Source organism: Eptesicus fuscus, chromosome 16 (assembly GCF_027574615.1).
Source record: "Eptesicus fuscus isolate TK198812 chromosome 16, DD_ASM_mEF_20220401, whole genome shotgun sequence".
Lineage (NCBI taxonomy): Eukaryota > Metazoa > Chordata > Mammalia > Chiroptera > Vespertilionidae > Eptesicus > Eptesicus fuscus.
Window position 1 is genome coordinate 18152638 of NC_072488.1, and position 13870 is coordinate 18166507.

Genomic DNA, 13870 nt, shown 5'->3' on the forward strand with positions numbered 1-13870 from the left:
CTCTGGAATCACAAATCCAGTTGGAAGATCAAAACTTAGCCTAATGCATGCAGAGATGATTATTTATTTATTAATATATTTTATTGATTTTTTATAGAGAGTTAGAAACATCAATAAGAGAGAAACATCGATCAGCTGCCTCCTGCACACCTCCTACTGAGGACGTGCCCACAACCAAGGTACATGCCCTTGACCGGAATTGAACCTGGGACCTTTCAGTCTGCAGGTCGACGCTCTATCCACTGAGCCAAACCGGTTAGGGCCAGAGATGATTTTTTAAAAGAATACATTTTTATTGATTTTAGAGAGAAAAGGAGAGGGAGACAGAAATATCAATGGTGAGAGAGAATCATTGATCAGCTGCCTCCTGCATGCCCCCTACTGGGGATCTACCTGGGCTGTGCCCTGACTGGAAATCAAACCATGACCTCCTGGTTCAGAGGTTGACACTCAACCACTGAGCCACACCAGCCGGGCCAAAGATGATCTGTGAGATCTATATGCCAATACTTTTTATGAATTATCTCCTTTTTGGTCACCTCCACAACCAGAAGCCCAAACAAATTAGGACAACAGGTTTGCAGCTTCTTTTGAAAAAATGGACTCAGTATCTCCACTTCTCCAGACCTCAGCTTCTTCACTTCATGCAAAACAGAAATACCATGATCTGATCAAACTTTATCAATGGACTATTTTGAGTAGTTTAAACATGTAATGGTTCAACATACAGATCAATGGGACAGTCTAGAAGTAGACTCTAAGAGATAACGATTACCTGACTTGGATGGCCCTGCTCTCATGCTCATGACTGATACCACTTGTCAATCACAGCACTTTTAATCTAAAACCAGATACACCCTCAGGAATCCTTCTCAATGCACACTCCAGGAAGCTACTATCAATGAAAGAAAGCTGGCACAGTGGATGAAACCTACTCTGCCTTTCCTGGTATATATAAAAACAGAATAGGAGAAATCAAGGATTCTTAAATGATGCTAGAATAATTGGTTTAACTATTTAGAATATTTCCCTAAAATCAAGAAATACTATATTAACCTAAAATCAAGAAGTGCTATAAAAATATCTGGAATCGTGAATTCAGAGTCTGAATGTATTTTCAACACTAGTTATTACCAAGTATGGTATTAAGTCACTAAACTAACTCTTTGGGGGGAAAAAAACTGTTTCTAGGTCTCATCTCCTCTATAAAACCTAATGAAGAAGGAAAATAAATGGCAAGATGAAAGCCACTGTCTATCAAGTATCCCATTTAAACAAATAAACAAAAACTCCTGTATTTTCAATGGCGAGACATAGAAAAAAAAGTGAACTGTGGTTACAAATGGAGAGTAGATTAGTAAATGGGAATGGATGGAGTTTATTGTAATAAGCATGTATTACTTTTTTTCCTTATATCTAAGGTTCCACCTCATTCCTGCCCAGAGAAACAATAATCTGGAAATAATAATTTGACAGTCTCTGATGGAAGCAGAGGGCATAAAGAACAAAGAATTCACACTTAGAAAATACTTAGAGTTAAATATATCATTTTCATATATAGTGTCTCACATTCTTCACAAAATCCTCTGGGGATAAGATGGGTGTGTATTATAATCCTCATTTGACAAACTAAAAAGTTAAGCCTGAAGGATTAATAAGCACAGATAATTAGTAACAGAATTGGGACTTAAACCCAAGGCTTTTGACTTCAGGTTTAGTCTGCTTTCTATTACCTTACATTCCTCCTCCCTCTTCTTAAATAAAAGTAGAAGAGGAAATGTGATTATTTTCCTAGTCAAAGCAAAGCATGCCCTTATTTCTTACTTTAAAAAAATAGGAGAAAGAAAAGGAGGCAGAAGGAAGCAGAGAAAGAAGGGAGTTGAAAAGGAAAAAAGTAGGGAGAAAGGAAAGAGAGGAGGGGGAGAAGAGGGTAGGAGGAGATAGAATAGAGAAGGGAAGAGAAGTGAGAAAAAGCAATTTAGAGACATCTCTTATTGCAAGAAACTACCAAGGGAGAGTCAATAAACTTATAAAGATGTAAGCAAAATTACAGAAAAACTCTAAACAAGCTTGAAGAAACCTAATGGAAGAGTTCTGAAAGTCTGTAGAACTTGTCTACCAAAGCAACCCTGACAAGAAAACTGCATCAATTAGAGTTGATGCCAGTCGCTGTTAGGCACCATAATGGGTCTGTCAGTTGAATTGTCTTACAGCAGCGAATAACACTGCATTGTTACAACACACAATGTTTACCATATTCACCAGTTCTATAGAAATGTTGAAATGTTTAATGAATTAACAAAAAGTCAAAAAATGAGGCCCTTAATAGAAAGCTGCTATACTAAAAGTATTCCTGAGCAATAAATACTAAAAACTTGTATACTTCTTCAAATTCATGAAAAAAAAATAAAGATAAGGTTTAGGTTGAAAGATATGTATTATTTTTACAGTATGCATACGAGTCCCTAAAAATAATTATATCTGAGTTATCCAACTCACTGTTGAAGTATCAATGACGCTTTTCTCTCGTCCATCAATGTCATCATCTTCGTCTTCATCACTGAAATCTGCAGCTGCACTTTCAGGGAATTTGAAATTATCCAGTACAGAGGCAGAATCTGTTAACTCAGATTTCCTGGTTTAAAACATGTACACCTTGCTCAGTTAATTTTTTAAACTCAATGTAAGAATTAATCTGTAATATGATGCACTATCTTCTGTTTATACTGTAACTATGTTTCCTCAAATAACATTATGAATGACACTGATTCTAATCCATGGAAATATAATATAGGAGGCAATATAGGAAGTGATTACTTTTTAAAGTACTTTGCAACCCTATTTATTTAGATTAATGGTAATCTAATATAAAGAACCCCTCCTAATTCAGATGTATTTTGATCCTAAGTTAATTTTCATGTATTTCTTCTTAAAAATATTTTTTCACTCTGCCAAACTTTATTCTCTTCCTCTATGCTACTCTTACTATTACACATAAGTTTCCATAACTAAAAAATAACTAGAAAATGTCATTTTTCTCTGATGCAATCTTATATTTCTGAACAGCTAACGAGCTGAAAAAAGCAAATGTGCACATCAAGTTACTAAATACGATATACTGCTCAAATCAACATTTCTACAAAACTTCATCCTATTAGTGAGCATTAAACTTTTGGAAATGATTTCAAATATGTAAGATTTTAATTTAGTTCCCTAAAAATAAATCTAGTAAACAATTTCCTAATGACCAGAAAGGATGATTTATCTCTAGTTCATTAAAAAATGTTTTAGAAATGAAGGTATGAAAAAATATAGCCACAACTATGGACAAAATTTTCAAGACAAATAATAAATTTCAAATTTGCTGGAAGCTACGTTTGAGGTTTTTCCACCTTATTCTTCACCTCTACATAATTAGACATTCAGAATAATATCCTTGTCAGCTTCCAAAGATAGGTCAAACCAAAATACAAGACAACTAGAGTTGTCCTTTCTGAAGGCCTTTATACTGACTTAAGTTAACCCTTTAGGTAAAACTATAAGCAAGAATGCTTACATTGTCTATGTCTACATAGAGAAACAATCCACATCTCACATTTATAAAAACAATTTCATGTAGTTTTAATTATTAATGAATACATTTAAGAAGACTCCAATGACATCTGTTTACAAAAGTCATATTTTTGAACCTTTACCTAAATCTCATAATTTTAGTTTATGGTCCAGAGAACAGAAACTATGTTCTCACTAAACAGCGATTTTCAACCTTTTTCATGTCATGGCACACATAAAATACTAAAATTCTGTGGCACATCAAAAAATATATTTTTTGCCGGTCAGACAAAAAAAAAAAAAAAGGGTATAATTTTTATTCATTTACACCGCATGGCTATTGTTGTGTTGGCTGTTATCATTTTTTCATTTGACAATCTAAGGGAAAAGCCATCAGTGCCCCTGACTAAATAAACAAAAGTGGCTAAGATAAGGTTTACTTCTAAAGGTTTACTTCTTAAAAACTTTAACTGAATTTCCAAAATAAGATCTTTTATGAAGTTCTAATAGTAAGTGACTAAGCTTCAGGATATTAAAATCTGTATTAAATCCATAAATTTCAAGCTAATATCTTAAATAAAATATATTCTTAAAATACCATAAACTCTAATCACTGTGTTATCTTCTACAAAATAAATTTTAAATTCTTATTAAACTTTATTATAATTATTTCTGTAGCAGTGTCTAAAAGTGCAAGTATCATAAATATCACCCATAAACCAAATATATTTAATAAAAACTAAAGTTATAGCTAAAACACTTTCCAGACAAAATACTTACCCAATCATTGCTGTATCTTTAACTTCACCTTCTGTGCCATTTATGAGTGAGTCCTGATTTTTGTCATCTTCTCTGTCCGTGACATCACTTGAAAAGCCCAACAAAGCTCGCACTCGTTTAGACTTCACATCTAGAATAGTATCTGTGTAACCCACCTCCTGTAGATACCTGTGTATAAAGATGATCCTTACAATTCAGCCATACTGGATCAGCATTCTATAACTTAATACATAAATAAAAGTATTTCTTTAAATTCAATGCCTGCATAGGATTTAACAGAATAGTACCATGCTAGTACGACTTGCTAATAAATAATCTTCCAGCTGCAGATGGAGCTGTCTCTTGCAGTACCAGTCTCTACCGTCACTAAGAAAAATCAAACAACTATACAATACTCCATTCATTATATTTATCATAAAAAGAAATTGTTTCTTAATATACCTAATAGCACATTCTTTCTTCTAGGCAGAGTTGGAGCAATATCACTCTCAGATAAATTATTATTTTATGATAGTAGTTGTTATACTCAGTAGTCTTTTTACATTTCTGATGTAAAGTGTCACTGTTTAAGATCTAAAGAGAATGCTTCTGGCATACATAGTTTCCTCTATGATATACAATAAGACAGTATAATCCAAAGAGTCACTTCTACAGAAGGAATGCTTCTATTCTGGGACAACTGTAAAATGAAAAATGTAGACCACATTCAATTGTGGAATGTGGGATGCCTGGGTACATGGGGAGAGGGGCAGCAGCATAGAATAAAAGAGAATAGGCTTTATATTAGCCTAAATGGGTGTAAAGCTAATACATTTCTGCCATTTTCGTTCTGTTACTTTAATTCTGCTGAACCTCAGCTTTCTTTCCCTTAAAAGAGATACACTTAGTAAAGTGCCTGGTATATAGAAGGCACTCAATTTCTATTAACAAAAAAAGATGACCAAAAAAAAGACCAAAAGGGGTAGTGGCAGGAACATTAAAAAGGCAAATGTCACTAATAGCACCATTAATAAATGTGACTGACAAATGTTAGGCATTAACTTACAAGTAAGCATCAGTCTATGGGATGAGAGAGAAAACAAAGGTGGACAAGAAAAGCAGTCTAAGGTCAATTTATTTCAAGACCTGGTATTAACAGTTATTATAACTCAAAGAGATATCTCAGAAAGATATGTGACTAAAATGGAATAAGTGCATCCTATCGAATTAAGACACCATTTTTCAATCCTATTCAATATTTATAGAAAGGGTTTAAAATTTGGATAATAAATTTCTAACTTTCCTAAACTTAATCAGTTGTTCTTACAAACGAATACAAAGGTATTATGTTTTTCCATTTTTAACAAATAATATTTGATACATACTTCACTTTGGCAGCAAAATCACATTACAAATAACTGTTTCGAAAACTGCACTTTCCATAATTTGGCTTTACTAAATAGTTACTTCCTCGTTCACTGATAAAATGTCACCTTTCCTTTAAGGGACAGATTATGAGTCTTCTAAAGCTTTTGCAAATATCTCTTGGATTTCTCACTATAACAACTTCCCAATAAAAATCCCCAGCAGATTAAGAACACGTTTTTATTTATAAAAAGAAAATGCATAAATCATATTTAAGACCAAAGTCAAGGCACTAGTGAAAAAATCCACTTATTAAATACTAGTGAGCCCTAGCCACTTTGGCTCTGTGGACAGAGCATCAGACTGTGGACTGAAGGGTCCCGAGTTCAATTCCGGTCAAGGGTACATGCTTGGGTTGTGGGCTTGATCCCCAATACAGGGCGTGCAGGAGGCAGCCAATCAATGATTCTCTCTCATCATTGATGTTTCTATCTATTTCTCTCTCCCTCTTCCTTCTTCTCTGAAATCAATAAAAATATTTTAAAAAATAGTTTAAATACTAATGAAATCTCATTTTCTTTTAACTTCAAGTAGATAAAAAATAGATATTTGGAGACATTTTATTATTCCCTTCCCATCACCAAAAGGAATGGCTGGCAGGCATCCACTTTGGAAATTATAGATTTAGAGTATTCACAAGCGATCTCAAAAGTCCAAAACAAACAGCAAATTTCATTTTACTGAGGCATAAACCTGAATACCAATTTCAAACATGATATGCAAGGACCGGGTACTGAGCTGGTGAATGGGTCTCACCTACCACCTGACATCTGAACCTCAACCCAGCTCTGCTCCCTCCTTATAATCTCAACTACCCATTTCATAGGAGAAAGTACATGTTAGTGCAATATTTGCAAACAGGGGGAAATCAAAAAGTTCTTCAATCAATTAAAAACAGAAGGTTTAAAAACACAAATTTATATATAAATATTAAACTTATATTAAAACTTGTATATTCATGTATAAAAGATGCAAACTTTAAACTATAAATTTAAGTGTATGTAAAATCTAGAAGCTTAAAATTATACTCTTTTTGATGAATCTAAAATAATGGAAAGTATTTATGCCTTATCATTCTTATTAATATTTAATAATTTATAAATTCCACTACAGGGGGAAAAGTGTTTCATATGAAAAAGAAAAAGTAATTCAATTAAGCTTTCCACAGCAGCAGCACAATAATGAGAAAAATTATTCTACTGATTTGAAAATACAAAACAAAAATAATCTCATGAAAATATCTGCTGCTTCTCTTTAATTTGACCAGGAGTTACTTACTGTCTGAGTAGTTGACGACCTTGTTTCCACATTAACTGGCTATTTTGTTGTGGCTGCACCTCTGTTTCATTACCTTCATCTAGAAAACATTAAATCATAATAAAACCGACTTGTCATATACATTAGAGGGTATCTCTAGTCATAAAAATTATCCAAAAATATTTATAAGATTAAGAATATGTAAAACTGCACTGTAAGGTATGTTTCAGGACCATGTAAATTCTGTTTTTAAGTCCAATTTCCATAACAAACTCTGAATTCATTACTGCTAGTGAATTCCCCTCAGAGTTGTAGAACTGACATAAAAACATTTTCCAAATCTTTAGGCAGCCTGAGAATTTTGCTCTAGGACCAAGACCTATCCACATCAAGTCACACAATAAGAGTCCTATAAAAAAAAGTATCTGAAGCGCCAGGTCAAGTGTGGAACAAAATACCCAGGAATGATGGCTTTTAAGAAAAGCCAGTTTGATAAAAGAGTAGGTAGGAAATAATCTCATTCCAAATTTATTTCCTTTACTAGTTATTAAATGAAAACTTCAAGTATTCTTTTTAAGACATTCTTTGAATGAAAATCTCGTAGTCCTTGTAAAGCTTAAATTCATCACTTGGTACAAGCTGAATCCTTTCAAGAAGGTGGTAAACTAAAAAGAGCCTTCTCTGTGTTAAGTCTAAACTAAAGAATTTCTAAACTATAGCATGGCTCTACTTTAAAAATACAAAAAAGTTCACACTTTCCATTAGTCCCTGATTAAACTATAAGAAACTATTATCTCTATAGGGTTTTATTCAAGTGAAGATACAAGAAAGACTGGGTATATTTGTTTTATGATATTTGATATTACACATTTACTGTGCTCCAGATGCTGTGTTAAAATTTCTACAATATTTGTTTTAATCTTTACAAACTCAAAAGATAGGTGTTACTACTAGCCTCGTTTTAAAGAAGAGAAATATGAGTTTTACAAGTTAATTGAAAGGTTTCTAAGTTAGAAGTAGAGTTGTAAGTATTGACATCATGTCTAACTCCAGAGCTCATGTATTTTCCTCCATATGCTATCACTACAACGATAAGAAATTAGACAAATACGTTAAGTTTTAAAAATTAGATCTTGCACTTTCATTTTTCTCCTAAAATAATGAGGCAAAGCTCTGTGATACACCATCTAGAAATATCAGTACAGTAGATGGAGGGTAGAAAGTGCGGTCAGGAGGATTAAGTTAACTAAAAAAAGGAAAATTACTTTGGGATAACTTCAGGGGGTATACTTTCTTTAAAAAAATAAACAAAACAAAGGTCTCAATACTAAAGAAAAATGACACTAACCCACAAATTCAGGAACTGTGGATATAATACAGTATGTTCCAATACGTCCCCTTAATAAGTCAAGTGAATAAATTGTACTTACCATATAAAAACATTTACATTAACATTTCAAAAAACTAAAATTTCAGATGTGAAAGAACTTTTGAGGTCATCTAATTTCCCTTAAGAACAGGCCTAAATCCTTTATATTCCATCCTCAAATATAATCAACTGCCTTTGCCTACTCTAGCAGCCAGTGATGTTACCAAAGTGTGGTACATCCATTCAATGGAATACTACTCACTAGGAACAAGGGACGAACTAATGACATACACTCATATGAATTTCAAATGCATTATGCCAAGTGAGAGAAGCTAGAATTAAAAGGCTACATATTCAACAGGAATGCAAAGATGAATAAAAGGGCCAATGTTTTGGGAAAAAAAATAAAAATAAAAGGCTACATATTATCTTTCAGGAAAAGGCAAAACTACAGAAACAGAAAACAGATCAGTGGTTGCCAGGAGATTAGAGTATAAAGCAGGGGTGGGAAACATCCGGCCAGTGGGCCTTATAAGGCCCGTGAAAACATTTGGGCTGGCCCTGCCAAGGCATTAGGGGTGAGTTAATTAAATATTTGACCAAATATAGCAGGCTAATTGTTAAGTTGATAATTTTGTATGACCCGAGAATGATGTTATAAATATCCAAATTGCCTTTGGCAGAAAAAAGGTTCCCCACCCATGTTAAACAATTAACTTGTCCGTGATCTCAGAATCCTAAAACTTCTGGGGGGCAGGTGTAAAGTAGAAGTAGGTGGGCAAAGTTACTTCTCAAAGGGCTGAGAAGAAACTTTTTTACTTGTCTAAATCAATCATCAATCAAGACTGAAAAAATTGTACAAAGGAAAGAGCGAACACAGGGAAAAGCCGACGGAGTACAGAAACTACCTGCTGACAAGAAATCACGAGCAAATTCGCAGGGTTCTGGTGCACTTCTGAAGAGAGACGTCCCTTTGAAAGAGTTAAACTGAATGCATATTTAATCACATAGGCCCCAGTGTGTGAATGTCATTGAGTACTGCGAAGATGAAAGGAAGAATATTCACTGGAACCCCATTTGAGTTTTTCTCAGCCCATCCCCTCATGTGAGAGAGAGGACGTCGTGGAAGTCCTAACCTCCAGTATCTCTCAGATTGTGACTGTTTTGAAGGCGGGTCATCAAAGAGAGAATTAAGTTAAAAAGAAGTCTTGAGGGTGGGCCCTAATCCAAAGTGACTGAAGCCCTTATAAAAGGAGACTAAGACAGCAGTTGAGTAGCTGCAAGAGCAAACATATGGCCTACAAAGCCTAAATATTGCTATCTGGCCTCAGAAAAATTCTGCTGACCTGCTCTAGATCATAATCTATCTCCTTAGTCTTACCCATTTAGGCTCCTTTTGTCTTCACTTCCTTTCCCTCTGGAGTTTTAGTTCGAAGTCTATCACTTCAACCATTCTTTTGCCAATGTACTCAATTTTCTTGTACCCTTGTTTTCCATGAATTCAAGTATTAACTATTTTCATTCTATTTAGCAAGTGTACAGACCAGTGCTTCTATATAAACTCATGGTCACACATGTCAACCAGACCCTTAGCTTTTCTCAATCCTACCATTTCTTAGTTTGTCCTCTGTTCATTTGTTATAAATCTTCTCTACTTTTTGTAAACCTCTCATACACTCTTAGCAGATAATTTTGTCTCAAACATAAAGCTATCATATTAAATACCCACCACCAAACTGAAACCCTAACCTACAAACCCATCACCTGACTTCCTATATTCTCTCTTGGTAATAATAAAAGACATGCTCCCCCTGTCATTCTCTACTTATGTTCAGAATCCAATCCCTATCACGTTTTCAGATACCTTCCTATTTTGTATATCTCTATTTTCTCCTTTTTATTTGCTCCTCCTCTACAAAATACATCTCTCACACACACTTCCTTCACCCTTTGTGTCCTGTCATCTATTACTCTGTAATCCCTCTCCCTCACCTTCACAACCCAATCTTCCTGAAAGTTGACGACACTTAGTCTTCATTTTCCACTCATGTCTATGTTTCTGTCCTCATCTTTCTTCTGAAACTGCTTGCAATAAATTCTAAGTGATCTGTTTGTCACTAGATTCTTCAATTCTCTAGACACTAATCAGTAATGCTGAAGGGTCCTTACTTCTGAAAACCATCTCTCCTCTTTGTTTCCACTGGCTTTCCTCCTACCATTAGGACAACTGTTCTGAGTTTCCTTTTCAGGATTCTATTTTTCTACCAGTTTTTTTTTTAATGTTGCCATTCCTCAGAGTTCCATTTTAAATTCTCTTCTTCTCACTCTGCATAAAGTCCCTGGGTGAGCCTTCCACTCAAATGTCTTGAGTGCCATCAGTACTATATGGTGGTGCATCTCAATCTACATATCAAATCTATACCACCAGTCTAAGCTCCAAACCCACACACCCGTCTACTAGCCACCTTCACTTGATTGCCTAACAAATAAATCCAGAAGTGAACACGCCATCTTCCAAACCTGCTTATAGTCTAGTTTTTTAAACTAGAAGTGTGGGAGTCATCTTTGATTCTCCCTTTTCTTCATCCCCTACATCCAAACAAGAACCAATTCCTGCAGATTTTAGGTCCTAAATATTTCCTGAATACACCCACTTCTCTTAAACTCCATTGTTAGAACCTTTGTCTGGGTAACCTTCCTCATGTAGCCAGATGGCTGTGACAGTCCTCTAACCAGTCTCCCTAATTCCAGTTTTGCTACTCTCTAATCCATCTTCTAGATTGAAGAACAAATTTGATCACAAGAGTCCTAATTAAGTCCTTCAAATGCCTTCTCATAACTCCTAGGATAAAGTGTAAACTCCTTAACATATTTTACAAGACCTTGTAACAAATTTTACTGTCTCTTCCCCCCTGGCTAACTCTCTAGTTGTATCTATAAACATTAATTTCCTCCCTCCAAATACTAGCCAGTTATTTCATTTCTCAAATTCAGTTATTTCTTCCCCCCTGGCTAACTCTCTAGTTGTATCTATAAACATTAATTTCCTCCCTCCAAATACTAGCCAGTTATTTCATTTCTCATATTCTTATCTCAGAAACTTTACGTGCAGGTGGCAGCCAACCTCCCCTTTCCTGATTCCCTTCCACTCTCTCTTAAAAAAAAAAAAATCCTCAGGTAAGGATTAACAAAAAAAATAAATAAAATTAGAATAATATTATCTTTATTAAATAACTTTTAAAAATTACAGTTAATATACATAAAGCCCCTAGTACAAGGCAGGTATTTCAGTAAGTGATATAAACAATAGTTGGTATCTTCAGATATTTGATCCAGGAATTTAATCTGAAATTACGTCAAAAACAAACTCACCTTAAAACATGGCAATAACTTTTGAACAACTTTTCTTTCTTTTCCTTTACATCTATTAATAAGTAATATCTGATTGTTTCCAGATACTAGTTTTGTATTGTTTGGTGGGGTGAAGAGGAAGGTAGGAGAAGGATAAAGAAGACATAATGCAAAATGATAATAAAATGTTTCAGCTGTTAAAAGATGATCTAGTTACGCTGTGATGACCAAGTCCAAAACAATTTTGCACCTGAAACTGAGGGTTTAGGCTCATTGGACAAGGAATACCCCTGTACTTAACGAAGAAATCTTTTACCTCCATAGTTCCTACTCTTTCTCTCAGGATTTCAAGGGCATTCTGCACTTTGTACTGCACATCTCAAAGGTCCCATTAATATTGGGAAGACCCAGTAAGAATCAGTTATGTTGATGTATGTTTCCCCATGAATTCTGATCCTTCCAGTAAGTGTAGAACATAAGCAGAAAATGGGAAACTAAAAGTAAAGGGAAGGGGATAAAAGAAGGAAGGTGGTAGAAAATGATCTAAATGACACTACATGATTAGTGTCAAAAGATAAGTAGGTCAGAAAAAATAACTAACATGCAAATAACTAGAAATCAACTTGCAGTTATAAATATTGTAGCTACAAATACTTGATATTAACTTCTTTTTAATCACTTGAACTTCCTTTAAAATTAGCTTACCAGAATCATAGCTTGGAGGCTTCATATCTCCCTGATTCAATTCTGTCCCATATTTCAACTTGTGGTATTTGGCTCTAACAAAGAAATGAGAAAATACAAACCATCTTAAAACATATTTAAGTAAACTTTTAGATATTCAATAGGAATAGTCATCAGTTTGCAGTAGTCCTAGGTAACTTTCAAAGGCCCATAGCCTTCCAAGATGTCAAAGTCATAATACAAAAGCATTTGCCATTACTATTTTGTTGTTAGCCCATGAAGTGCTATTATAACAAATAAAGGACTAACACTGGGAACCATACATCTTCTTTCTGTACTTACTAATGAACTGTATTAACATGCTAGCTTTTGTTGTATTCACATTTTCTTAATAATTGCCAGAGTATTTTATTATCAAAAGCAGCAGAAAAGTTTGGATTGTAAAATAAACTTGTAAAAGACCTTTTTCAAAATTGAGTTTTTTAAAAAGAAAAATCATCTATAATACGTTGTGTCTTGTCAGGCAATTATAATTTGCCAAGTATGCGTTATATTGAATAATCCAAAGGACGGAGGGGGAACCAGCCCAAATCATGAATATTGAATAAGATATTCCAGCAGAAATAAATAATTTTTTTTAATAGTCAAAGTATCCTTTGCCTTTCTTTGCAGGAAGAACTCAGGAAAAACTGTGAACAGGAATTCTTATCTTCTCTTGCTATATGAATGTTATTATTTCTGGTTAGTCTGACTTAACCATCTCAGATTTAACCATCTGAGACCAGAATAATAAACTAGATAAGGTAAAAAATTTTAAGATTAACTAAAAATGGCCACACTTACTTAATTTATTTGTATATTTTAATTTGTTTGCTTCCCTGAAATATTGAGGCCATTTACAATAAATATTCAATATAATGAGACTGGGATAATAACAACAATTTGAAAACCTAAGTAATAAAGAAGTAATGAAAGAGTAACATAGCAAGCCCTAGCCAGTTTGGCTCAGTGGATATAGCATTGGCCCTCGGACTGAGGGCCAGAAGTTCGATTCTGGTCAAGGTCATATGCCTTGGTTGCAGGCTCCCTGGGCGCGTTCGGGAAGTAACCAATTGATGTGTCTCTCTCATGTCGATGTTTCTCTATCTTCCTCCCTTACACTCTCTCTAAAAAAATCAATGGAAAAATATCTTTGGGTGAGAATTAACAACAACAACAAAAAAGAGAGAGAAAAGAATAATGTAGCCAACTCTGAAAGCTTTTTTTTAAAATTATTTTTATCCTTATAAAAAACTAATTGAGCACTTACTATAAACTTTTTGTATTTCAAGGAAAGTATAAAGAAAATGAAAATTATTTGCTCAAATATATGAAGTACTGAAATTCTTCATATTATTTTACAATAATTATTTTGCAGTTACAACAGAAAAGTCAATGTTTTATATAGAAGGGAATCTTAAGAAAACCTATAAA

General features: G+C 34.1%; 1 protein-coding gene across 2 annotated transcripts in view; it reads right to left on the minus strand.

The window, feature by feature from the left end:
• Positions 1-13870, minus strand: part of STRN (striatin) — an 86489-nt gene that overhangs the window by 30858 nt on the left and 41761 nt on the right. For both annotated transcript variants that reach the window (XM_028140123.2, XM_008162244.3), the window contains exons 3-6: positions 12419-12492; positions 7015-7093; positions 4333-4500; positions 2500-2635 (exon numbers count right to left, since the gene is read on the minus strand). In XM_028140123.2, coding sequence (XP_027995924.1) covers positions 2500-2635; positions 4333-4500; positions 7015-7093; positions 12419-12492 — 457 coding nt within the window. The remainder of the gene's footprint in view (positions 1-2499; positions 2636-4332; positions 4501-7014; positions 7094-12418; positions 12493-13870) is intronic.